This window comes from Chelon labrosus, assembly GCF_963514085.1.
Source record: "Chelon labrosus genome assembly, chromosome: 9".
Classification (NCBI taxonomy): Eukaryota; Metazoa; Chordata; class Actinopteri; order Mugiliformes; family Mugilidae; genus Chelon; species Chelon labrosus.
In genome coordinates, this window is record NC_140359.1 from 6,157,770 (window position 1) to 6,185,030 (window position 27,261).

Here is a 27,261-nt window from a genome sequence, read left to right on the forward strand (position 1 = left end):
CTAATGAAGAAGAGAGTGTGGATCAGGCCAACACCACAACGGACGATGAGGTAGACATAGCTCTGAGGAAAACCTCAAGCACAGGGGCCCGTCTGTGGGACAGAGTCCGCAGCAGTCTGCAAAGACAAAAGGTATGGAAAAGATATGGAAAGTGAGCTGTGGATGGAGCCACATGGTTTTGATGTCTTGAAACCTAGATATAAGGATAGGCTTGTCTCAAACCATATTTGAGACGGGCATGGTGTGATTTTGATAAATGATGTATTATGTCAGAAAGAAATAAAGAAAAAGAGTTCACTGAACAAAGGATTATCTGAATTAGATCAGATGGTTTCTTGGTTGAAAGAACATCTGGCATGTTGGACAGGCACAGTGCTTAGTGGCGAGCACATAAACAAAGCCAGGTTTTTTGTTATTAGTCATATGACTAAAATAGATCACGATTACAAATTGGCCATAAGGAGTTTATGTAAATGTGAGGCCGTGTGATTTGATTAAGCAGGTAATTCTCATATTTTCCTACATTTATTTATTGATCTTTTTACCATATCCTCTCATTTGGGCCGATAAACAATATGTTTGTTTATCAAGGTTTGAATTCTGAAGAGATTCTGGATATGAATGATCCAAAAATGGAGCCAGACTTAATAGTACAATAAAATGACATAATAGTAAACTTTTGTCCTCATTTTTTTTAAAGCTGGATCCCCAGACTCTACAGAATAAAGACTGGCAGAGGACAGTAATCGCCATGAATGGGGTAAGCCTCTTTGTATTTTGTTGTATACTGGAGTTAAATCTGTGTTGTGTGGCGACATTCCCCCGCATGTGCTCTTGAACAGTTTGTTTTACATTAGCCAACATTGACAGTTTGATAAAGACGAAGAAGGAAACAATGGAGCATAAGACGGTTTGCATTGTTATTGACGCTATATGAATGAAACTGAATTGCGGTCAGGAAGAATGTGGTCAGGAAGAATGCTCCAAATAGAAAGAAACTCAAGTGGCGTTCACTTGAAAGAATTTTAAAAATCTAAAAATACGAAATAGTCAATGGTTAGATAGCACTGAAAGTAGCAGTAGGACTGAGGGACTGTAGACTCTACATCATATGCACGAATCAGTGGTGTTTGTGTAATTCATCTTGCCACCAGTAGAGGGAGACAAACATTCCTCCACTGTAGCTTTAAGAGAAGGTTTGATTCACTGTTTAATGCATCACTGATTTTGTTGTTTTTTCACCTTGGCTAAGGAAATAAAGGTTTTAAATAAACAGTTACCAATAAGAATCTCTTTTGTTAAGCTTTTATAGATAAAAGTGGATCTTAAAGGTGTAACGCTTCTGATGAATACTAATGGTAATAAAGCAATAGGAATTAAATGCATCCTTGTTAAATTCAGCTGATTTTAGCTTATGATTACTATTGTTATATAACCTGACTATAGCTAACTTTTGTTATGAAGTTGAGATTATTGAGTCAGTTTGCTGACTCTTCTGTCTGTAAATTTTAGTATTTATTGTTATCTTACATGGCTAGCTTCTCTAACATTTGCTAACATTACCACCACATGGTCGTCTAAATGAACTTGTTTCTTTAACTTGTTCCAGATTGAGGTGAAGCTTTCGATGAAGTTCACGAGCAGAGAGTTCAGTTTGAAGCGAATGCCTTCACGGAAACAATCCGGCGTCTTTGGAGTGAAAATCAACGTAGTAACTAAGTGAGTAGTTGATATGTTGATATGTTCTGTGTGTTAGGTTGAGCCTGTCATTTTCAAGCAGGAGTCTGTGAATGAGAGTTTAAGAGATTGAGTCTGTGTGACTGTGTCCTCACTAGGCGAGAACGCTCCAAGGTTCCACTCATCGTGCGCCAGTGTGTGGAGGAGATTGAGCGACGAGGGATGGATGAAGTGGGGATCTACCGAGTGTCTGGTGTTGCTACTGACATCCAGGCACTGAAGGCTGCCTTTGATTCAAGTGAGTTCACTTTGAATCAGGTGTTTTTCTGAGTCTTTAGTCAAAAAACTAAGACATTGAGGACATTTAGACAAATCTTGAGACAGAACCCTGCAGAACTATCTCGTACACTCCTCACTGTCGTCTCATCCAACCCACAGACAACAAAGACGTTTCTGTCATGATGAGGGAGATGGATGTAAATGCCATTGCTGGAACACTGAAGCTGTATTTCCGTGAGCTGCCGGAGCCCCTTTTCACTGATGAGTTGTACCCCAACTTTGCTGGAGGCATCGGTCAGTCACCACTTTGTTTTTGCAGCATGTTTCATTTGTCAAGAGGTCATAAATGCATGCTTTGACGTTCATGTATGGTTTGCAGCTCTGTCTGACAGTGTGGCCAAGGAGAGCTGCATGCTTAACCTGCTGCTGTCTTTACCAGAACCCAATCTGGTGACTTTCCTCTTTGTACTTGACCACTTAAAAAGGTAAACAACTTCCCTTGGAATACATTTTCGAGCCAATGTGCATAATTTTTCCAGTCTCTGTTACACACTATAGAAAGTATGTAGTGTTTAAGATGTGTTATTTTGCTTACTTACAGGGTGGCAGAAAACGAGTGCGTCAATAAGATGTCTTTGCACAATCTGGCCACTGTTTTTGGTCCCACTTTGCTTCGACCATCTGAAAAAGACAGCAAAATTTCGAACAGCTCACAGCCAATTGCCATGAATGACAGCTGGTCTCTGGAGGTCATGTCTCAGGTAAAACTCATGTCAGGACAGTGATAAGTGAAACTAAAGATTACTGGCTCTGATCATTTTTTTTGTGTCCATAGGTTCAAGTTCTTCTGTACTTCCTTCAGCTGGAGAGCATCCCAACACCTGACAGCAAACGTCAAAGCCTCCTCTTCTCTACTGAAGTATAACAGGAACATCGTGGACTTGACCATAAAAGTCTTGTTCTGAGGAAGAATGTGGGTCACTTAATGAGGTGGATGCAGCTGAGCAGCTAAGGCTGCCACCAGGGGGAGCCATCAACCCATTCAAAAATGGAAACGGCCACCATGACCAAAGCCATGTCTTTTGGAGATGAGCATGTGTGTTCTGTTTACTTAAACGCTTACCTGCTGTGTCTGTGAAAGACATCCCTTTATGATGTATGGACAAAATGTATCATTCCTTTTTTAATTTAATTTAAATTTCAAGGAGCAATATTTACTGTACTTTGATTTTTCCCCATCCTGTTATGTCACTGTGCACATTAGCTTAATATTCACAGAGGGGGACTTCTGCTCCTGCTGGGTTTTGTAAGATTTATTTTTGTGGGTGGATGATGGATGAATGATTGGATGAATAGACATATATTTTTCATGTTTATACATGTTTTTCCTGCCGGAAATGTTTCACTTGGTTTAAGGCTTACCTGTGCCAATGTTTCCCTGCTGGTGACCAATAGAACATTTCAGTTAACCTAATGTTTACACTCTCTCTTTGTACAGAACTTAAAAGTATGAGACTGAAAACTGTAGTTAACTCGCAACAACATGCAGGCATGATGTTGACCTAACCGTTAGAGCTGTTTTGTTTTCTGTGCTGACCTTATTCAGTTTGCAGGTTCTTCTGGTGGTGTCCGAACGTACTTTCATGTTGATATGAGTGCTTTTTTGGGGCGTTACCAAAAAAGCAAAAGGAGAAATCATTCCAGAAGAACGCACAGCCTAGCTCTTCCACCCATGGAATGTATACTGTGCTGTGTGTATTTTAATTTCACAGTTGTCTTTTGTCCAAATTTCACGTCTCCACTTTTTTTGGATTCTGTCTGAATTGTTTTATTCAGCTGGAGTTAATATATATACATGTTGCTTTCTGCATTCCTTCTCTGTAGTCTTCACCTTTAAATAACAAAACCGCACTGCTGTAGAAACAAGAGCATCTGGAGATGATCTGAAATACCAAATATTTCTCTGTAGGACCGTCAAAGCACAGTGATTCACTCATATCCAAATATCCTGAGTCATTTACAGGTTTGTCATCTACATACCTAGTATTACTATGTGATATTCTTCTCCAAATCACTACGAGTAAACTATAACCCTAAAGGCTTTTGATTCATGTACAATAAGCAATAACTCTTAGTGATTTTTAGAGTGACAGGTATGTCATGTATGTATGATGTATGTAAATAAAAACTTGGGAATATTAGTCTTTTTGTTGTGCTCTTTCTCACCTAACAGTTCTGTCAGGCTCAGCAATGTTTCAGTCACCTTTTATGGATTAAAAATCCACTGCTAAACTAATACCAAAACCACATGTGCTGTGGCTGCGCGGCACCACCTGTTCACATTGCGTCTGCCTTGCTAAGATGTGTAAACAGTGAGGTAAGCAGTGAGTAAGAAAGGAATGAGCATGCAGCTTAACAGGATTTTCCTGGAGTCAAGATTTTCTGCATTATAGGTAAAAAAACTAAAATAAAAAAATCAACGAACCCCTCCCCAAATATTCTCACAAAAAAAAAATCTGATTTATGCTGTAAGAATAACATTTGAAGCGTGAGATACAATCCAAATTATGTGAGAGACATAACTTAAACTGATACACATATTCTAATGATTTCTGTAACATTTGTTAATTTCTTCTTCTGGTTAAAATTATTTGCAGGTGTGTCAGTGTTCCTGCAGCCTTTTGGCCCTGCTCCAAGAGTACCTTGGGAACAATAATGAATTAATATAGATTGTAAACTTTATAAACTTTATCTGTAAAATAATGACTAACTGAGTGTTTAATCATATGGGAGGTAGTAAAGTGTCCCCCATGCACAGTGGGTGATGCTGAGGTGATGCAACCAGGGGAGGGGGCTGAGGCTCATCCGGCTACTTCCAACAGAAAGGAGCTGACATCCGAAACCGATGCTGCCGTCAGAAGTTGTGGGATTAGCAAACTGTTAGCGACCACACATGGCCGTTAATGGGACCCTGGTCAGTCCATGAAACTGGAAGAATTAGGAGAACCCTCGGTATGGACATTTCATTCGTTTACTGACGCAACGCTGTCTTTTTGCCGGCTATGCTAACATTGTTAGCCCAATGATAGCATTAGCAATCTTATCTTTGACATCGCTGGGGTAAATTAGCTGACTGAAACGAAATGCATGCTCCTACTGCGAAGGTACGTTCAACGCACACACGCTGATTTTCTTAATATTGTTTGTTTTACATAGTACCGATAATTGTTTTAACCCTCAAAGCAGAATTTAGTTTAGGTGTCAAGCTAGCAGACTCTCTTTTAACCGTACTATGAGTAATTTCAAAATAAGTCTTCGTCAAACGTTGTCACAGCGCAACGGTGGTGGTTGTTTATTGTGTGACATTTTTCATTTCAATTATTGTTGAATTTAACCCCTTTACTATTTAAAGGCTGTTTGTCATTTTGATTTGTTTTAATTATTACTGTTTTTTTATTCTCGTCAATGAATTTAAACCCGTCCTGTAATTCATGTGTGCCTATTTTTAGTATGGCAAACACTATAAATCATTCACTATTCCTTCCTTCCTTCCTTTCTATTAGAAAGCTTATGTATTTAAGCTTAGGTTTAAACTATACGTGCGGTTTGGTGTAATTATTGTAGTTTCTTTTGAAGTTGTTGAGATTGTGCTTTTGTTTTGAAAGGGCGTGACCAAACAGGAAGTTTACTTTCTCAAATTCTCCGCGTGCCTGACAGCAGCGCTAACTAGCTAACTGGGTTGTCTCTTGTGTTTTAAGTTGCCATTTGGTCTCTTATTTATAGTAGCAACATTTGCTAGAGTAGTTTTGTTGCCTTTAGCTCAAAGTTAGGCTTTTATAGTATATATATTTGCATGACATTGTCTAGGGCTAACGTTATTCGTAGTGTTGTTAATGTTGGTGTTACCTAGAAGAATGTAAATGTGCCACCCCCCTGAGAAGGATCAACACTGAACTGATGTGGCAGCTTATCAAGTGTCTCTTGGTTGACTGTTTCAGAGATGTAACTTACTAAATCCTTTTTATTTAAAATCACCTCTTCTAACCAGGTCACCACAGCTGTTTCCCAGCTTTCCTGGAATAGCTCGGAAAAAGAAATATTTCCCCGGCCCCTCTTTGAATCACTTTCCAAGAGATATGACTTATGAACTATTACTGTTTGGCTTTGGCCTGATCTTTGCTTTTAGACAAAATATTTTCGAGCAGACTCACTAATCTTGGAAACCTCGACCAAGCTCCACACATACATTTATAAATGCTATGGATGGTTTTGCTCTACAGTGACATGTTGATGGTTTATCCCAAAAAAGCAAACCTGAAAGAAAGAAAACTGGACTTATTTAGGGTTCTTGAAGATGTTTTGCCTCTCATCCAAGTGACTCCTTCCAAGACTGGTGGGGAACTGGAGTTTTATTAGGAACATCTGTGGGTGATGCCCACCTGAAACTCATGTGACGAGGATCTGTAACAATCAAATATTCACCTGCAGTTGAAGCAACTGAAGAAGCTACTTGGAGTCACAAAACGTCTTCAAGAAACCCAACAAGTCTAGTTGCTATCCTGATTTTTGGGTATACCGCAACCGGGATGGCTGAGAACCTTCAGACAGGTTGATGGTAATGATTTCAAATGCGAAATTTGAGATGCAGATCTTTAATTTATCTCAAATGTAAAGGAATAAAATACTGGTTGTTGTTGTTACTTAGCTGAATGATTGCATTTGTCCTTCCTTGTGTGTTCATAGCGAGAGGCATATTTTGGTAAATTAAATTTAGAGTTTGACAGTGTCTGCTCTGTCTCAGGGAGACTGGTGCCTGCTTGTCACCGTTGTGTGGTTGACTTTTTTTTTTTTAATTCCTTTTTTTTTTTTTATGAGAGACGCCACCACAGGAAGCTGATGTTATGGCAAGGAAGTGCCTCCCCGCAGTTAAAGCATGAATAAGGCAGGGGACCAGGGAAGGGGGTATTTACTACCCCCGCCCCATTTACCTCCTCCTGCTCCCTGGCTGTTTCTTCTTCGTCCACATACTCAGTCTCGTGCCTTTGTTCGGCTTCTTTTAAAGAAACACTTTGGTCACATGTTCCTTTGGGAAATCTTGGATCAGAGCCATTGCATTCATTAATGAAATCAAATACTGTAGCACTTTAATTGGAATTAGGACATAAGTGTCCTTGTCTTCCAGCCTTGCACTACTTACATTACATAGCTAAGAGGTTACACAGTGTTGCACATATACATAATTGAGTTTAAAGCGTGGATTTACTGATAGATAATCACATTTAATTTACACCACATTATAGTTTGTAGCGTGAACACTGCAGCCATTGTCCTTTCTTAAGCATTTGATGGTGAAGCTCTTGGCTCATATTTAAAAAACTGTCTGCCAGTCTCAGACAAACACAGTGGACTTTGTGCTGTTCATTTAACTTTATTTAAACACCAGTGCATCGTTAACACCGTGGAGTTGTTTTCTGTCATACAAACAGTATTGTTTGCGATACTGTAATTTATCACTAAGGCTAGAAAAAACTGCAATAATGTTGAGTAAACAATAGGTTTGGAGTACATTTTCACAGCTGAACCAAGTGAGACTGAAAGCCATCAGAGATTGCTAGATCTACACGGTGACAAGCTGTTTTTTCAGAGTGGGAGAGTGAAAGAAAAGGCTGCTGACTCTGCCCCATTTAGCTGCTCTGTTGGTCCCCAGCCTGTGCTCCCACGGCTATTCAGATCCAATGAAAAGGGGCTATGCTCCAGCTAGCAGCTCTGTTTCAGACATCTGCTTTGACACACATTCAGCTATTCAGAAAGCTGGCTAGTTGTTGAGTACACATGACAGTACTTGGGGCGGGGGGAGGACTAGCCCTGCACAACTGAAACATATGTGTTGTGGAAGCCAGCTAATACAATTAGATGTGCAAAGTCAGATGAGGTTGTGCATGGATACTATTAAGAGTTATGATTTGTTGTCAACAGTAATGTCATAAGATGTGTTATGGAAAAGTCTTGGCACAGTTCCTTCCATATTGCCAGTTACTTAGCTGAAGAAGTTTTCTTCTTGATGGCATTTAGTTTGACTTTAGCAGCTGCTGTGATGCTCCTACACTTTTCTTTGATTCTTTTAGTAGGCCAGTAAGGTTTGTAAGGTTTGTTTATTGCTTAGAAGTGACAGGAGACACAATGCAAACAACAGCTCTTCGACATTTATTTATTTTAGGTTACATACACACTGATCAGCCATAACATTATGACAGCTTGGCTAATATTGAGCCGTTTACCACCAAAACAACCCTAACTTGTCGAGGCAAGTCAGGGACTCCATTAGTTGTGCTGTGGTATCCAAGACGTTAGCAGCAGATCCTTTGCGTCCTGCAAGTTTCGAGGTGCAGTCTCCATTATAACTGAGCACATTTTACATATGCTCAATTAGATTGAGATCCGAGAAACTTGGAGGACAAGACAGCACCCTAAACTTCTGACCCATGTTTCTGACAGGGCTCATTATCTTTTTTCATTAATTTGAGCTACAGTTGCTCATCTGTTGCATCACACCACATGGGCCAGCCTTTGTTCCCTTCCTTGTTTAACTTTTGAAAGGTACTGACCACTGCAGACCAGGAACACCTCACAAGAGCTGCAGTTCTGGAGATGCTCTGACCCAGTCGTCTAGTAAGGACAGTTTAGCTCTTTTCAGAGTTGCTCAAATACTCCTTACACATTTTTCCTGCTTCTAACATCAACTTTGAGGACAAAATGTTCATTTGGTGCCTGATATATCCCACCCACTGACATGAGCCCTGATAACCAGTGTTAATCACTTCACCTTTCAGCCATCATAATGTTATGGACTGGTGTAACTGGACACTTGAACCCCTCATAAAAATGTATTTCTGTCTATCTATAGCAAAATGTCAAGGCAAATGGCAATTATTTTAAAGAAAGACACAGAGACACAGCCGTCCAAATAGTCCAAATATTCCACCAAGTTAAGTAGTTGCGGTGAAAGATTCCTTGTTTCAGCCAGGAAAGCTTTTCCTTTATCCACATAGGAGCATAAACAAGTTGAGGTTTATTTGTCCATGGTCCATGGAAGGATCATTTGAATTTGAACTCCAAATATAAAAAGTCTCCCAAAACCCGTTGTCTTTTTGTCCACACACTTTTGGAAATTCATCACTAAATGTGTTTGAGCTTTCAGACGGTTTCCAGTGTATCACTCTTCCTCTGTACCTATTCTCGTTGATCTTTTTTCCGTTAGTCTGTGAGCTGAATTGTATCTGGAAATAATCCATGCTGCTGTTTCTTGCCTGTCTTTCTTGATTTTATTCAAAACTATGCCGTCCAGAGGTTGTCTGTAGTGTTAATCCTGTGCTAATCACTCCGCAAATTACTAACCATGTTTCTCTAAACACAGAGGTCCTGTGATAATGTTAGTCCCATGAAAGTTGAAATTCTGTCATCGATGGTGTGTTTTTATTTTTAAAGGGTTTCTTTCACAGCTTTTTTTCTGCCTCTTCTTTCTTGAGATTTGTGAAGTATATGTCGATGATTATATATTAAAGTTTGGGTGCAAAATAGAGGAGGGTAGCAAAGGACACTGACTGAGAAAATTTGTTCAACGCACAATATACTTCTGAGAAAAATGGAGTTTGTATTTGGCCCGCGAAATGTATTGTTTAACCTTGGCCACTTTCAATGAATCCAAGAAGATAGTTTTTTTTTGGTTTGTTTTATGTGAGTGTTTGCACCTCTTAACAGTATGTGGCATTTATTTTGTGTCTATAAGGAGCTCATGTTAGGTCCCAACTGGAGCAGAAATGAGAAGCCTAATAACTGAATCACTGTGAGGACTCAAAGATGAAGATTTTTTTATGCAAGATGACAGATTTAAAGTAACACCTGTACCAACAATACACAGCTGAAATCCATCAGAAAAGTATTTGTTTTGTGTGGTTGTGGGTGAGTAACCGGTTATTTTGTATGCTCTAGAAATATATAACCACAAAAAAGTTGATTTAAAAAGTTTAAATGTAACATGTATTTATTTAGTCAGAGGAAGTTTTAATCACCGAATTATCTAAACATTCGTGCTGCCGCTGCTGCTGCAGCATGTTGGTCAGCTTCGGTGTGTTCTATTTAAAGTCTTGATTTATTGCTGGTTTTTTATTATATTTATTTCCATATCCAAACAGCCAGCTGTTCAGGAAAACAACAGAGCACTGACTCAGAGGTAGTTTCCTGTGCACAATAAATCACTTCAGCTCACTTTTTCCTCTTAAGAGTACTCAAGACATCCAAGTCTGTGTTAAAGTACTTACTCTTTGTCTCCAGCTGTGTCCCAAATCACTTCTTATGCTATTGTGGCTTTAAGTCAGGTTCTGCTCAGACTTGGACGTAGCATATAAACGAATAAACCCTTGGGTGTTGTATACATGCTTTTGTTATTTAGTTACAGCCAGGATAAACACCTTGTACACTGCCAAAATAACAGAGTTTATTGGTGAACCTGGAATTAAAAGTGCCTCATTTGTGTCTTCTGTTACTAATTCAGTACAGATTTTGAAATGCAGCCAACTGAAGTATGTTGAATTTGCCCAGATTAAATTGTTATCAGGAATCTTTTCTGGGTCGTCTGGTTGTTTAAATAAAGCAACGATGGTTGTGACCTGGTATGGGAATGATTTGCACAAGCGTGGCATTAACTCATTTCTTGGTAACTGACTAACGGACTCACATTTTTGCCTTACAGAATGAGCCAGCACTTTTGTCGTTCTGAGGATTCATTTTAATCCGTGAAGGAGAATTTTTCCTTTTTAGGTTGTGCTGATCATCATTCTACATAATTCTAGAAAGATGCTTTTCCTGCCTCGTCTTTTTCTGTGCGAAGGATTAAAATGAAAAGCCACAATCTTCACACATAAATCAACAGCAGCAGCCACCCCCACGCAGTCTTGATCAGTGTCATCCTTGTTGCAGCTGAAATTCTGAACTGAGTGAACTATCACAAACACATGAGAGCCATCTAGTGGAGGCATTGGCTGGCCTTTGGAAGCCTTTAGCTCTGTTTATTCTACATTCCTGTGTCTGGGGTGGTCTACTTCAGCTGTCTTAACAGCTTATAAATGTGAAGACCAAATAATTTAAATCACAAGTACCACACAGGTGTACAAGTATCATGACTTAGATATTAATAACAACATTTTTCAACTGCAGTGTATCTAATCAGCGATCAAAAGGGGAACCTAAAGTAGCTCCTACCTTCAGAACACCAGCTATATTGAATAAACCTCAAATTACAGAGGCAGACAGAGGTTTCTAGAAGTACTCAGCTATTTGATGTGGTCTCTGAGTTGTCTAGTGTTGAGGGAATAGGCTCTGTGGAAAGAATTCTTCTTCCATGGAAAACTGGACCTATCACTCTGTGCACTGACGTTCATTACCTTTTCCCTCCCTACAGATTGGGCTGTAAATGTATCAGCATCAGAATCCTCAGCATGAAGAAATCGGTCCGGCCAGCGGTGAGTAAGATCAGTGGAGATCGGGGGAAGTCAGAGGCTGCAGCCATCGCTGGCACCGGAAAGCCTGTGTCCAAAAGCACCACAACTGCCCCTCTGTCTAAGGTGAAACTCATGAAGTGATGAACCTTTTAGGATATTATTTTATTGTTTGGAAGTGAATGTCTTGAATTTCTGTTCTTTCAGGTGAAAAGCAATGATGATCTTTTAGCAGCTATGGCTGGAGGGAATCATTCATCGAGTAGTGCTGTCACAAAGACCAAGAGGACTGCGTCTGTTGGGACTAGTGCTAGCAACCTAGACAGCAAGCCAAAGACAACATCAGGTTTCAAAGATTTCCCTTGTAGAAATTGATTTAATCTTTTCTAATGTTGTTGTACTAGAAATAAAAGGAATACCATTTCCTGTCTCACCAGGTACTTCATCAAAGCGAGCATCATCGTCAACTTCCAAGGAGCCAAATTCAGCACGAGACCGCCTCCGGACTTCCAGGACATCTGCTGCTAAAAAGCAGCTGGTATCGGGGACTGTAGCAGGCGATGTGGCCTCAGGAAAACGCTCTCGTAACCAGACCTTGGCAGAGACCGAGAGCCGAATGAGCAAGTCTAAATCAGATGGCCAGATCAGTGATAAGGTGGCTCTAGAAGCCAAAGTAAAAGACCTGCTGGGCTTGGCTAAGAGCAAAGATGTGGAGATCCTCCACCTTCGCAGCGAGCTGAGGGACATGAGGGCCCAGCTAGGCTTGGGGGGGGAGGAAGAGCCACAGCAGGAAGAAGCTGGGGAGGAAGAGAAGCCCCAGGTTTCAGCCATCACAGCAGCTGATGTGGAGTCCACTCTGATACTCTTACAAGAGCAGAACCAGGCCATCAGAGAGGAGCTGAACCTACTAAAGAGCGAAAACCGCATGCTGAAAGACCGGCTCAACGCGCTGGGCTTCTCTCTGGAGCAGAGGCTGGACGGCACCGATAAGCTGTTCCACTACACCTCCCTGAGCCCAGACTTGGCAGCAGGCAGTGGGCACAGTGATGGCGGCGGCACAGGTACTCTGACGTCCTCTGTTGAAGGCTCTGCCCCCGGCTCATTAGAGGATCTGCTCACAGGACATCAGCATGGGGGCTCAGTCGACAATCTTGACAGTGAATCCAGTGAAGTCTACCAAGCTGTCACGTCCAGTGATGATGCTCTGGATGCCCCCTCTGGAGCTTCATCATCATCTGAGTCAGAGTGTGCACCTAGCAGGGAGCGTTCACGGAGGGGGAGCAGTGGCAATGCCAGCGAGGTGTCTGTAGCTTGCCTGACAGAGCGCATCCATCAGATGGAGGAGAACCAGCACAGCACTGCTGAGGAGCTTCAGGCCACACTACAGGAGCTGGCTGACCTGCAGCAGATCACCCAGGAGTTGAATGGAGAGAACGAGCGGCTTGGCGAGGAGAAGGTCATCCTCATGGACTCCTTATGCCAGCAGAGCGACAAGCTGGAGCTCTACGGCCGACAGATTGAATACCTGCGCTCTCTGCTGGATGAGCATCATCTATCCTACGTGCTAGAGGAAGACATCAAGAGTGGCCGCTACATGGAGCTAGAGCAGCGCTACGCAGACCTGGCAGATAATGCCCGCTTCGAAAGGGAGCAGCTGCTTGGCGTCCAACAACACTTGTCCAACACATTGAAGATGGCGGAACAGGACAACGCTGAGGCTCAGGAGATGATTGGAGCACTGAAGGAGAGGAACCACCAGATGGAGCGCATCATGGAGTCAGAGCGACAGGGTCGAGGTGCCATGGTGGCCGCACTGGAGGAGTACAAGGTAGCAGTGAGCAATGACCAGGCAGAGCTGAGCCGCTGCAGAGCCCAGCTAGACCAAGAGAGGCAGAGGGTGGCCGAGCTGTACTCTCTTCACACTGCAGGGGACAAAAATGACATCTGCCAGCTGTTGGAAGGTGTGCGGCTGGGGAAAGAGGAAGCCGAGGCAAAGGCTGCAAAGATGCAGAAGGAGCTAGAACAAGCTCGCGGAGAGCTCAACCGGCTGCAGGAGACATTCAGCAAGGTTGGTTAAAACATGAAGCCTGAAAGAACTTAAGATGAGCGTGGGTCATCAATTACCCCAAGCGACGAGAAGCTAAATTGAGGTGCTTGACCTAAATGAAACTTTAATATAGTTTTTGGGTCAGAGCCACAAATATAGCATACATTCTCTTCTCTACCTCCAGCAAAGGATGGCACACATTAGTAACTCAAAGTATAATTGTGCATATGGGTAGATAAGTTATTTTGATTCCCTGATGCTGTGTGTTTAGTCACGTGATCTTGCTCTTTCTTCTTGGATTTTTAGCAGCTTTGACGTTAACAAACTACCATTAAAAAAGAAGAAAACATTTTGACGCTAACTACAAAATATTAGAGTTGATCCGATCTGATCATTTAAAAAAAAAAAAAAAGCCTGGATCGGCCACAATACCGAATGGGACATCATTTGTATATGTCTCTATAAATAACAATAAGACACTTCTGAAGCTTTGTTGCATACTAGTCAGCGCATCATGTTCTGGTTTGTTGAAGATTAAATTAAGCACTTTCTTCATCATTTGTGTGCAGCTGGACAGGGAATACAGAGGCTTTCAGGAGCAGGTGCAGCAGCAGATGGCCGAGCAGGCGCGCGCACTGGAGAAGCAGCGTGTGGAGCTGCAGGAAAAAGAGACGGAGATTGCCGACATGAAGGAAACCATCTTTGAACTGGAGGATGAGGTGGAGCAGCACCGAGCTCTTAAGCTCCACGACAACCTCATTATCACAGACCTCGAGAGTAAGCATGGAAAACACGTGTGTAGATTTATGCACTCTCACTTTTACTGAAGCAGGCAACCAGTGATCATTTAGGCATCCTGATTTAAGAAAAGTAATGTCTGCTAAGATGGCTTGTAAGATATGTGTGGTACTCAATCATTCTGTTATGGTGATGACTGGCTGTTGAAATGATAACACCAACACACATTTCCTTCCCGTTTTAGACTCTGTGAAGAAGCTGCAAGATCAGAAGCATGATATGGAGAGAGAAATTAAAATTCTTCACCGCAGACTGCGGGTAAGTGGGCGTTAAGACTGAAAGCAGCCAAGCACAGCAACTACCAGGGGTCTCGTTATCAACTTGTTGCTTCAGAAACTGCAGAAACAGTGAAATACAATCCAGGAAGTCCAACTGGAGTAACAGATTCCAAAGTTTAAGTGCTCATCCCATGCAAAAATATTGCTGGAAATGTGACCACAACAGCTGTGAGTGGACAAGCACAGAAATCTTGTTCAGCCTCCTTCTCACCATCAGCTCTATTTTTACGCTTTTTTTTGTGTGTGTGACGTTAGGAGTGACGAGTTGCTCCGTTCCAGTACCCTTAGTTTGACGTACAAAAATAATTTCAACACAGCTGACTTTTTGATTTTAGCGGCGTAATCACAGAGCAACACCAACACATCAGAGAACAAGTATAAACGCTCTCTTCAGCATAGCCTTTCACAGCGTACGCTTTGTGCAGAAGCATTGCTGGAGTATAAACCAAACCAAGCTTAAGCAACATGAGCTGTGCGCACATTTGCAAAAGACGCATCAGTGCATGGAGGGTTGATGCGTTTTAGGACCAGCAGAGACCAGTCAAACAGTACAAATTTATATCTAATAGTCAAGAAGCATAAAATCCTTTGTTCCAGTTTGCAAGTGAGAGGAAAATATCTGTGAATTGCAGCAATCTATTTTCAGATGATACAGATGTATATTTCTCTTACATCCCTAGGTGGCACTAGGGGAATTTGGGGAAGCACATGGCAACCAAGGATGCTCAGAGTCGGGGTCGAGGAATAATTTAAACAGATTTACACCAAATCATTCCCTGCATAGCTAGTCTGCGCCTTCCACCACATCTATCAATACTAACAGAGCGCACAGGTCCACACATTTCTACACATCTCTACACAATCAGGATAACGGTAATCAGCAAAGACTGGATCATCCAGCTGGGCCTCTTTTTAGGAGGGCCCCGAGCAATGGTTGGTCAGCCTAGAGTCGACGTAATTGGATAAAACTAATGTTAATCTGCACATACTGCTACTGTAGTATGTATTGGGTTTTCTTAACATTGTCCATCTAATTGTGCACAAAGTAGCAGGCAGACAATGAAACTGGGAATCATAGTGGAGCAGCAGAAAAGCCAGGCATTTCAGACAGTCATTGGTAGAGGCCCAAACAGAGCAAAAAGGAGAGTGAACGTTGCATTTAATGTCAACAGGTGTACACAAACATGATTCAACATGAATACTAATGTATGTCTCTGTTTACTCTTATGGAATAAGGAATGGGTGTACATAAGGAAGAGTTTTTTATAAATACATAAGGGATATGACATATCAGCTTTAGAATACAAACCTCCCCTGAATAGGATGCAACAGTCCTGGTTTAATGATGATTATTATAAATAGTGTTGAGCTCTCAGATATTGTCTCATATTGTGTGCGTGTGTGCAGGAGGAGTCAATGGAGTGGCGTCAGTTCCAGGCTGATCTGCAGACCGCCGTCGTTATTGCCAATGACATCAAGTCGGAAGCACAGGAGGAGATTGGGGATCTGCGGCGCCGGCTGCAGGAAGCCCAGGAGAAGAACGAGAAGCTAAGCAAGGAACTGGATGAGGTCAAGAGCCGCAAGTAAGAGCGTCAGACATTTGGAGACGCGCCAGCGGTCATGCTGACGTCGTCTGTCTTATGTTTCTAAACGACATGAATGGACTTGTAACATGCTTATTTAATTTTCTTTCTAAATGATCAGTAGCAAGCTTTACATTATTTAGCTTTGATAAATCCCGCCGTTGAAAAATTGCTTTCACAGGCAAAATTATAAATAATACGATTTGGTTGCTTACTGTAATAACTCATATAACAGAGAATTGTTGTTTCACAGATTCGATCAACAGTGTAGAAGTTGACAGAGCTCTGAGTGTACATGCTGAGTGTAGTTCTGTATGCTTTCCAGGCAGGATGAGGAGAGAGGCCGGGTGTACAACTACATGAATGCAGTGGAGAGGGACCTGGCTGCTCTCAGACAGGGGATGGGTCTCAGCCGGCGATCCTCCACCTCCTCAGAGCCCTCACCTACTGTCAAGACACTCATCAAGAGCTTTGATAGTGCATCGCAAGGTACAACACAACATGCACTGCTTTTCCTCACTGTGTGTTTTGCTGTACTGTCTTTTCTTAAATTTCCACATTTCCCACAAGTGCAAGTTCACACTAAACAAGAACTAGTTCAAATTTCAGTTCACATTTTTACATTTTACTAAGTTCATAGACTCCAAAATGAACAGTTCATGTACATTTTTTCCGCTATTATTAGCAGCTTCGAACTATTCGTTCATGTGTATGTGCAACACTGCCCATATGGAACAACATAATTGTTTTATTGGTTTTAATGCTCATGACACATTGTGGAAATGTAGTTATTTGTCAGTTATTTTTGATTTAGAGCTAGAGGCATTCACAAGAGTCTTTAAAGTTGAGTATTTACTGCAGTTCAGAGTATAAATTACATGGTTTTGTCTTGAACTTAAACAGGACTACTGACATTATATCAGGAGTGTTGATTCTTTGTGACCTGTTGTCTCCTCCTTGGTAACTCAGGTCCACCTTCCAATGGTGCCTCCGTGGCCCCGACAGCCACGGCTTCCCCGTTACCACGAACGCCGCTCAGCCCCAGTCCCATGAAGACGCCTCCAGCCGCTGCCGTGTCACCGATACAGGTACAGGCTTTCTATCTGATGTTTTTCATATGTTCAATGGTGTTTACTCCAGCAGCATGTGTAGACAGAGCCTACATCCTAGCGGGCTATAGCAATTTGAGCATATACACTATAAGCCATAACTTTATGACCAGTGAAGTGAGTAACACAGATTATCTCGTTGTCATGGCATCTGTCAGTGGATGGGATATCACCTGGTGTTGGCATCATTCTCTAGGTACGCCACTAAAACGTTAGAGAGATTATTTACCAATGGAGACATGAACTGAATAACTAATGTTGGAGTTGATAAATGTTGAACAACAGTAACTTTTACTAAAAACCATTTCACTGCTTAAAAGAGAGAAGATGTCTGAGCAGTGTGATATATACCCTAACTCTAAAGTGTTATTTATAGTACCGTAGCACATTGTCTGCGTAGCTACGGCTTTGGGGAGTTACACCGTTATATATATAGTCAGCTGTGTGAGTTTCACTCTTCACTTTCACACAGTGGTGGGTGGAACTGAGCTGCTCATGTTGTAGATGTTAAATGTTGGTCAACAGTAACTTCCACTGAAATCTTTCTGTGCTTGTCTGACCACTGAGTCAAGTGAACAAGGAAATTCATTATACACCAATCACAGCCATTACGGAAATGGAGTTAATGTCAGGCTACAGTGTAGGGAACAGCTTATTCGCCATGTTGAGTCTGTATGAGGGATCTCTCTGATTGGCTGTTCAGTGCACAGAAGAAAACGGAAGTGATGAAAGTTGACAAAAACAAAACAATGTTTTTCTTGTTTTACATGTTTATCTAATCTGAACATTCAAATACACAAATATTTTTTACACTGACATGGCCATCTGGGATGAATGACCTGTAAACGAAATGACAAGCATGATTAAGGAGAGGCCATCTCTGTATGACGGTTTGCAGCCCTCTCTAGCCTTCCAGCTATTAGGAGCTCTTCAAAAAAAGTACAACAAAAAATTAGCGTACTTATTATGTCAAGCATTTTCCTCAGTATTAACTGAAATAGTAGGGCTCTCAGCCTTTTACAGGCTCAAAATGTGAGACGTAAATATCTATTATGTTGTTCTTTTAACAAAAACCTTTCTGCTTTGCAACACAATAAAAAGTGCGTTTTTGCTGTTTCAGAGACACTCCATAAGTGGGTCTATGTCTGCAGCCAAGCCACTCTCCTCCTTGAGTGACAAGAGGCCCAGCTACACAGACATCAGCATGCCAGGTAAACATTCTGTACACATTTCTTTGTGTGCAGACTCTTGTTGTATTTATACTTGTAGGTGTAAATATGCAAAAAATCTGAATACTCTAGTGTTAAATATGGATCAAACCAAGGGTATGGCAGAGTCCTTTGTCTACTACCTCCGTCATAGCGATTAACGGGAATCAGCCGTCCCCTCTCTCATTACATATAAAGGGACTGTTTTTCCCAGAGGCCTGGTTTGGGAGTTAGCAGGTTTCCTCTATGTTAAGTGTATCATAAGAGGGAAATAATGAGCCCTCAGTTCATTCTCAACAGTAATGAGTTCAAGTGTCTCATGTGAACGTGCAGACTTGGCCATAGCCTCCAATGTTCCGTTTACTTTTCTCAGATTTATTGTTTTCTTGGTGAGTGAGTCGGCCTTGTGCGTTGGTATTCCCTGAACTCGGAGGGACCGGAATGTAGCTCTTCACTGACCCCGTTACTTATAATTTCTGAGGAAGTCTCTCATGGAATTACTTGTACTGTATGTGATGTAAATACTGTGATGTATCCACAGCTGAGCACCTCCTCAGGGGAACCTCAGCAAGCCGACCTCCTTCTGCCCTCCAGAGGGTCTCCAACATGGACTCCACCAAGACAATCTCAGGTTGGAGATGCTAGTTAAATTCACCACAACCTTCTCATGAAGTAACTCGGGCACTATAATCATCTCCCCTGTCTTAAGCAGTGTCTCGCCGGAGCAGTGAAGAGATCAAAAGGGACATAGCAGCTTCAGACGGTTCCTCTTCAAACTCTCTGATGGCCATGAGTGCTGCCTCCTCCCCTCTCTCCCTGTCCTCCTCCTCCCCCACTGCCTCGGTCACCCCCACAGCACGCAGCCGCCTAAGGTACCACACTTTAAAGCACCAGCTCACATGTGTGTTGTGCTAAATTGATAAAAGCAGGACATGTTATTTGCCCATAATGGACTAAATTTGTTTGTAACCTTTCTGACAAAATAAATTGGGTTAGAGTCTTTGCTTACATGTCTCTTCTCTGTGTCTCTTCCAGAGAAGAGAGAAAGGATCCACTGTCGGCACTGGCTAGAGAGTATGGAGGCTCCAAGAGAAATGCTTTGCTAAAGTGGTGCCAGAAGAAAACTGAGGGCTACCAGGTAAATGACAAGTTTAGAGGGCACACAGAAGACCTTTTTCCAGTTTACATCTTCATCTCACGTCAACGTTCAAATACACAAATACTTTCATAACATTATGATCACCTAGAGTGATTAAACAGATGACAATCTGGAGGCCAGCTCTACGTGATGGTTTGTAGGCTTATTCTTATTCTTCTTCCCAGCTAACGGTAGTCTTTCCTGTTTCCCCTTTTGAATGCCAAATACAGACTACTTCCACCTGCTGGTATGAAGAGTTATTTCCTTTCACATAGTTGCAGAAGGTATGTGCTAGCCTTAATCGTTTAGTCCAGACACGGCGACGTGTGGTGATGTCGAACTACTGTCATAGTCATAGCTGGCATTAGTTGCCTGTAGTTGTTTATGATGGTTTGGTGTGTCCATACCTGAAGGTGTTTTTTTCCCAATTGGAATTTATGTTTATGTCTGTTTGATTGTGCAGTCAGAATGATCAGACTTGCACAATAAACAGCATGAAAGCAGAGAGACAGATTTATGAGGAATTAAATTGGCTCAGAGAAAGTGGGCAAATAGATCATTGGACAGTAGTGGTTATCTATTGAGAATGAAGTGATTTTGACGGCATGGGAAAGTGGAAGACGTAAGGAAGTAGATCAGCAGGAGCTCCCTGCAGTCATCATAGGGGATGGGAACAAAAAAATAACAAAACAAGAAAGATGAGAAAGACGGACCAAGACACACAGCGCTACAATTCAAGTTTCAGGTTGTTTTTTTTTTTTGGGAATAACTCCCTTTTGACTCCAGACATGTTTCTGTCCCTCCCTGCTTCTCGTCACAAACACACGTAGACAGAATGGATTTATTCCCATCAGAGAGAAACGATCCGACTGGATGTGTTTACATAGTTATTAAGAGCTAATATTTTAGTTTTACACCACCCGTCTCAATCATGCCAGTTTGTTCTCACTGAGGTGGTAACATGAAACCCTGTAGCCTTTTATAGCCATTCAGCATTTTAATCTGTAGTACCTTCCTGTGCTGGATGTATAATCCTTTAAATATCTCTCCATATTGGTTTGGTGACACTTCTGTGCTAATGCCACCAGTTTCAGGGCTCTGGGTGAAATGAGTCATCTGACTTAAAGTTGCCTGCAGCTTTAGTAGTTTTCCACACAGCACTAAGTCACAGTAAAGCTTCATATCTTGATAAGGAGTTAGATGTGTGCTCACTGTGGTCGCTCTCTATACTATTGCTGCCTCATTTACCAGATTTAAAACTGATATACTGCCAAAATTACTTGTCTGTGTGTAAGTAGGTGCAAGCTATCAGTCTTTAATCATGATCAGTAATTGATATGGTGCAAAACTTTACAAAAAATCTTGAATAGAAATGTGTCTTTTTGCTTTGATGGTTTGGTTGCATAGCATCGTGGTGTCTGCCCTATCTTTGTTGGTGTTGTTTGTCTGTTGCAGTGCGGTTAATAAACGTCTGAGCGTTGACCTAGAACTGATTTAGATGACAATCAACAGGTGTGTCGAGTGTTCACTCCCCACAGTGAAGTGCTGCTTAGCCCTTTTAACTGATGTAGGTTGTGGTTACCATGGCATTTTAGGTCCTCTCCAGGAAGTGTGCAACATTTAGCACATCCTGTGAGTTGCCCAACTAGAAAAACACCAAGCTTTTTGTGAATCAATGCGTACTATGTAGATTAGAGCTCATTGTAAGGTTTGATCATCTAGTTATATATGACTTCAGTGGTTGTTTTCAGGAAGCAGTTTTTTATTTTAAAGGTCATTTGACAGTTGATAATGGAAAAGATGACAGGTATGATATGAATGAGTAACACTGAGATTTCATATAAAACACCAGGGCTGTCATCAGATTGTGTTGCTGTTTTCTGCAGATTAATCTTTTTAAATAGATCCATGACAGCACAGTTTAACCTAATATTGTTTGAAACGATGCAGAAAGCTGCACAGCAGCCAGTGGTGACATTCATGATCCAAAGATAAAATGCTGCACCTTCTTATTTGGAATCAGGGACATAAATTGGTTTACTGTCAGCCTTTGTCTTGGACTTTAAATAAGAGTTTAAATGGATCGTCTCTATGTTTTTCAGAACATTGATATTACCAACTTCAGCAGCAGCTGGAATGATGGACTGGCCTTCTGCGCAGTGCTGCACACCTACCTACCCGCACACATCCCTTACCAAGAGCTCACCAGCCAAGAGAAGGCAAGTAGACTTTAGAGGAAAAAAAAAAACGAACTTCAGTTATAATTTTTCACATTTCATTATGTTTCACTTGAACTTTTGCTTTGTCTCCTCAGAGGAAAAACTTCACCTTAGCATTCCAGGCTGCAGAGAGTGTGGGCATCAAATGCACTTTGGTAAGCTGTGCAGAAATATAAAATGGCTTTGTTAAAATTAAATCCCAATAATGCATGAAGAAATGTCTGCAGATGATTGTTATGTCAATGTGGGAAAGGACTGTAAAAGGATCAAGTCAGCAACCTTAACCACGTATATAATGGCCTACACCATAAGGTCTAGCCAAGAGCAACATAAACACATCATGAGGTTTGTGAAATAAATGGCTACGAGGCCCAGAATTGCAGCTCCCCAACTCTTTTGGGTTATCAGTTATCAGTGGCAGATCTCTAGGGTTTTAACGTGTTTATCAAAGGTGTGATGTTTACCTCACATTTGTGCTATTTCCTTATATTTAAGTTGCTTTTTATTTTTATCGTTGTGTAAAAAGTCACCAGCCGATCTTGCACTGATTTCTCGCTATTATCATTACCCTGGGTAGAACTACAGTTTGTTTTATAGTTATGCAGTGACTGTTTACAGTTCTGTTTTTACCTTCTAAACTTTCCGATGATCATTACAAAAAGCTGTGTAGTTAGAACTTTATTTAATTTTCTAATGGAAATTCCAAAGGTAGTGAATTTGAGTTATGTGTATGAAATGGAGAATAAAAACTGAGACCATTTTCAGTTGATATGCAGCTGTAAACAAACAAGAGTCCTGTTTCCCAGATATGTACGTCATGCTGTATGTGATACCGTCAGGCAGCGTGAAGACAAAATGATTATACCAACCTCAAATAGACTAAAGGATATAGCTTATTCATTTATTCGCTTTCACGTCTCTCACGTAAATATGAAAGTACAGCTATCAGCTGCTTTTCATACAGGCCAGAAACTAATGGAAAGAAAAGTAACAAAAGCTGCCCAAATGTCAAGTCTCCTGTCAACCTGTCAGCCTCACCTGCAGGAAGTTCTTGCATCCAGCCAAGTAATACTTCAGCACATTAATGTCAGTTTATAAAGAGATATGTATCATTTCTCAGATTCTTTGAACAAAAAGAGCGTAAGATGGCATCATCAGGGGGAGGCAAGCCAAAATGACATTTCTAGAAAAACTTCTTTAGCTGTATCCAAAAACCAAAGCTGAAACAAAGGCAATTGGATGTGTTGGGTTTTCTTCAAGAGGTTTCGCCACCCATCCAAGGGAAGAAGCTACTTGGATGAGTGGTCAAAGCTTTGTTTGTTGTTAGTTGATACACCATGACCTGGATGACTGGGAACCTTAAAAGATAAACCCACATAAAGAGATGCTGGATTTAGTCCTAACCCTAACCACAATATATAACAGGCCAGGAACACAAAGATGTCACCAAACAAAAGTGTTTAGTGCAGAGTTGTAGTCCAAGAGCTTTCTAATATGTCAGTCTTGTTCAGTAGAACAAGGAGAAAATGATCATCTTTTTAGGCCTATTTTCTTTTTTTTCCCTTCACGACCCTTAAATATTTTCTCTATCTCAGGTCAATGATACACCAGGCCCTCTGTGACTCTCTGTGGCCTTAGTTTTTCCAGTGTGTCCAACACTAGTCGGATCCTTTTCAGCATGTTTAATCAGCAGCTGAACGAGCCGCTCTTGCCGGCTGTTTAGCTTAGACATAAACAAAGTGACGCACAGAAGGCTTGTTGTGTTTTATTTTGTGATTTTTGTCTAATCTGAACATTCAACTGCACAATTTTTCTTCATAACGCCATGATCTAGAAAAAGTGGTGGGACGTCACAGTCATCCGCTAGATCTTTGACATTGGTTTGGTGTGTCCATACCTCCTAAACTTGTGATTTCTGTCTCTTTCTCTTTTCCAGGACATTAATGAGATGGTGCACACGGAGAGACCAGACTGGCAAAGTGTCATGACTTACGTGACGGCTATTTACAAATACTTTGAGACCTGACGTCACCCTCTCGCTCTCTCCTTGCTCCTGCAGAACAATCATAGCCCAACTTCCTGAGCTCAGCAACCTTTCAGCCTCACTGACCCACTCCCTCACATCACAGCAACACCCAGTCACACTGCATGTCTAGCAACACTACCTGACTGGACAACACAACTACATCCTCCTCCCAGCACGCCTTAGGAGGCGCTTTGTGTAGAGTTGTAGTCTAAGGGCTTGCTAATATGTCTGTTACACTAATAAGCCATGAGAAGTGACTCTCTGAAAGCCTGGTGAACCAAGTATGAAGTGAACAGAAGTCTGTCTTCAGATCACATCTGAAGGAGCAGCATGAAAAAGAAACCAAGTCTCAGTGCCTTCTATCTGGCTTTTTCTCTCTTATAATATTCACTCAGTTTCTAGGATGTTATGGTCTGTAAAAGGAGAGTTCAATCAAATCTGACTTTAAGCATGTTACTTCGGAAACGGTCTTTAGTTTGTGAATATTTGGATTTTCTTACACAGCAGCAAACTGAAGATTAACAGCCCTGAAAATTCTCCTTTGGACAGACCATGGACTTTATGTGCACCACGTCTTCCACATGTTACAGTACGATACAGATGCCTCCCTTTTCAATGGATAAAGTGCCTGTGAGTGAGTTTCAATGCAGGAGACCAGGAAATGAGCTCTTTCACTACAGTTTGTGAAGCTGAAGATTCGAGTTGCCAAATACTTCGAAGCCTTTTGATTTCTGGCATATGTAGGTCATCAGGACAGACGGCTGCTGCAGACGGCTACCGCAGCAGCGTTTGATCACGAGTTAGCTACAGTACGTTCTACAACTCTACTATACCTTTTTGTTAAGCAGCACTAACACGCTCTTTATGATGGGTTTTCACTAATAGACACATGAAGGTGGACTAACTTTCATTTTATGTGTATGGAGTTTTGAATGCTAAACTTAACGACTGTGTATTGTGAGTGTGTTTGCATTTAGTTAGGTCTGCATTTGCCATCTTGCACTTCTTTATTTGGCAGATACGGCACAGCATCGTTTCATCATAACCAAAATATTAGCAAGCAGAATAAGTCCTGTTTAGATCGGAGAGTCTTAAACTAGAGCCTAGAGATCTAGTTAGGAACAGTAGTCTCTTACTCATAGACGCCATGTGAGGAAAACTAGCTCTAGTTTTTGGTAACATGTTCATAGGTGAAGACACATTTGTGCGCCAATGCAGTTTCTCAGTTACACATAGCTAGATGTTTTGTATAATGGGTTTATTTGCTTTCTTTCCTAAGAACTGGAAGAGAAGATCAGTACAACTGGATAAAAGGCGAGAGCCACGACCAGCTTAGCTTAGCTTTGCTTTGCTTAGCTTAGCTTAGCGTAGCTAGTACTGTGCACCTGGAGCAGTAGGCTGCCACTTGTGCAGTGCTTCCTGACTGGACTTAAACAACACACATTAAAGTGCCATTTGGCAGATTTTGCTCCCTTTGGATGGAGTTGAGTTTTCTAGTCTTAATGCTAAGCAAAACTATCATGGTATTGTTCCCTGCAAATAATTTTCCAGAACTTCCAGCTATTTCATCCGCAAATGTGACAGTTTGACATAATAAATGGATAACCCGTTTTGCCATAGAGTTGTGTGTTAGTGCTCTAGCTGGCCTTAAAAGGTTGTTTAACTGACCATCACTAGAGAGATACTGTGTAGCGTAATGCCATTTAACTAGCCTAAATTCAGTCTGACTGCTGTGTGTTAATTGTGCCTCAACACACCAAGTTCGCTGTATTTATTTCCATGGTTTCTTATCATTATAGTGAGGTCATTGATTTGTTTGAGTGTATATGAATTTATTCCACACACAGTGAGCAGCTGCACTGAGATAAGCTTTTTGTATTCCACTCTAATTTCCTGCCTTAACAGTTTAGCCGAGGCCTCCGTGACCTGGAAATGGTTCCTGAAACAAGTGTCTTGAGGAGCACTAAGAGAGAGTGAACCATTTTGGGGAGCTGAAGTTGAATTTGTGTCAAGTGAAGGTGACTGCGATCTGATGTAGCTGCCAGCTAGTATCGGTAGAAGCAACATTTTTAGTGTCGGTTTAGAAGCACATCCTGCCATTTGTCAAGCCACGTCACTGCAGCACGTGCAGCTGCATTAGAAAATCCAGAGATTTAAAGTTAGCACAAGAGCCTGCAACAATGACTTTTTGTTTTTGTATGAGATGGAGTTTGAGTTATTTAATGACATTTGAAAGCTCTTTGTTGATAGTTTTTTGTGTGCGTATGTGTGTGTGATGCCATGATGCTGAGGATTATCAGCCAGCAGTTTTATTTGTGCGTGATTCCACCGCTGGCTCTCGTGTTTTATTGCTCCTGACAGGAACATCTGAGAGATTTGAAACCTCGCAATCCTGGAAGAGGAATGAGTTTTGGTCACGCTGTGGTGATCCTCTGACTCCTTTTTTTTTTTTAATTATTATTTGTTTTTTTGTTTTTTGTTTTTTTAGTTTGTTTTACGAGGTCCAGCGTGTGCTGGTGTGGAGTGATTGATGAACACTGAGACCAGACGGCTGGCGAAAAGCTTGGAAGCACATTCCACCTCTGCATGATGCAGCCATGATGTTACATTGTCAGGGACCTTAAAGGTGCAAGAAGGAGCAAAGCAAAATGTGAACACTAGTGTGCATTGGGTCCACTTCATCATGCTACATTTATTTTTCATTGTTTACTTGAAAATGCTCTGAGACCTCCACTGAACCTGCTTTAGTTTTTGTTTCCATGTTGCCTTTTTTTTTTAATATATATATATAATATAAAGTACCACTTTCTCTTCTGTGAGTAAACCCCAATCACTCTACATGCAGTGCTGAAATTGTCTCTTGGCAAGCTGAAAGGATAAATGTGTATTTGTGTGTGTGTGCGTGCGTGTGTGTGTTAAAGGGACTAAGCTACAGTATTAAGTGCACACTATGATGATAATCAGTTGTAAAAAAAAAAAAAAATGCTGGTCTGGTTTTATGTTATAAAAATCCACTGAGCAGCCATGTTTGTTGTCATCTTTGTCTCATGAAACACCCACTAAGTTGCATTTCCAGTCAATAGTTGGTTTAATTTAGGCACAGAATGAGCTGAGAGGAGTCTCGGGCCCTGGGTAATTCCTGGATGTTTGTCTTGCAGTGCAGTAAAACATCTAGATTAAAGTATATTTCCCGATCTGCGTTGTCTCAGGTTTCACGCAGCAAGTTTAATGTGTGTCACTGCCATCATCTGTATACATAGCAGGCTTTTAACTGATCCGCCCCTGGAGAGGAAACACGCACAATCAGTCTGAATATGTTTTATGAGGGAGGGGTGAGAGATACACAGACACTCAGAGAGAGAGAGAGAGAGAGAGACGGAGGCAGAGGAAGAAAGAAACTCTCAT

General features: G+C 41.4%; 2 protein-coding genes across 4 annotated transcripts in view; both read left to right on the plus strand.

Annotated features, from left to right (window-relative positions):
* Window positions 1–4,405, plus strand: part of LOC311493075 (breakpoint cluster region protein) — a 31,652-nt gene extending 27,247 nt beyond the window's left edge. The window contains exons 17-23 of the mRNA XM_084551598.1: window positions 701–760; window positions 1,610–1,719; window positions 1,836–1,975; window positions 2,116–2,250; window positions 2,336–2,441; window positions 2,558–2,717; window positions 2,792–4,405. Coding sequence (XP_084407724.1) covers window positions 701–760; window positions 1,610–1,719; window positions 1,836–1,975; window positions 2,116–2,250; window positions 2,336–2,441; window positions 2,558–2,717; window positions 2,792–2,881 — 801 coding nt within the window. The 3' untranslated portion in view covers window positions 2,882–4,405. The remainder of the gene's footprint in view (window positions 1–700; window positions 761–1,609; window positions 1,720–1,835; window positions 1,976–2,115; window positions 2,251–2,335; window positions 2,442–2,557; window positions 2,718–2,791) is intronic.
* A 393-nt stretch (window positions 4,406–4,798) lies between these two features.
* specc1la (sperm antigen with calponin homology and coiled-coil domains 1-like a) lies at window positions 4,799–27,207 on the plus strand. 3 transcript variants are annotated; one of them, XM_084550668.1, is made up of 16 exons: window positions 4,799–4,968; window positions 11,414–11,576; window positions 11,658–11,796; window positions 11,888–13,518; window positions 14,067–14,274; window positions 14,480–14,553; window positions 15,981–16,156; window positions 16,482–16,645; window positions 17,126–17,244; window positions 18,386–18,476; window positions 19,015–19,104; window positions 19,186–19,345; window positions 19,509–19,611; window positions 21,714–21,830; window positions 21,926–21,985; window positions 23,767–27,207. In XM_084550668.1, exons 2-16 carry the CDS (start codon window positions 11,451–11,453, stop codon window positions 23,854–23,856), a joined length of 3,348 nt encoding a protein of 1,115 aa, XP_084406794.1. In that variant the 5' UTR covers window positions 4,799–4,968; window positions 11,414–11,450; the 3' UTR covers window positions 23,857–27,207. The 3 variants fall into 3 exon arrangements, 2 of the variants coding, with proteins under 2 accessions (XP_084406794.1, XP_084406793.1); XM_084550667.1 differs by lacking the exon at window positions 4,799–4,968 and having other exon boundaries at window positions 10,798–11,576; XR_014699209.1 differs by lacking the exons at window positions 4,799–4,968; window positions 21,926–21,985; window positions 23,767–27,207 and having other exon boundaries at window positions 10,798–11,576; window positions 19,509–19,895.
* Window positions 27,208–27,261: the final 54 nt, after the last annotated feature.

Excerpts from the sequence above, each read along its gene's own strand:
- specc1la (XM_084550668.1), top strand. The coding sequence starts at position 11,451 with ATGAAGAAATCGGTCCGGCCAGCGGTGAGTAAGATCAGTGGAGATCGG. Across the intron at positions 14,554-15,980 it reads TTCTTCACCGCAGACTGCGG|GAGGAGTCAATGGAGTGGCG; the intron begins GTAAGTGGGCGT and ends GCGTGTGTGCAG. Across the intron at positions 21,986-23,766 it reads TGGGCATCAAATGCACTTTG|GACATTAATGAGATGGTGCA; the intron begins GTAAGCTGTGCA and ends TCTCTTTTCCAG.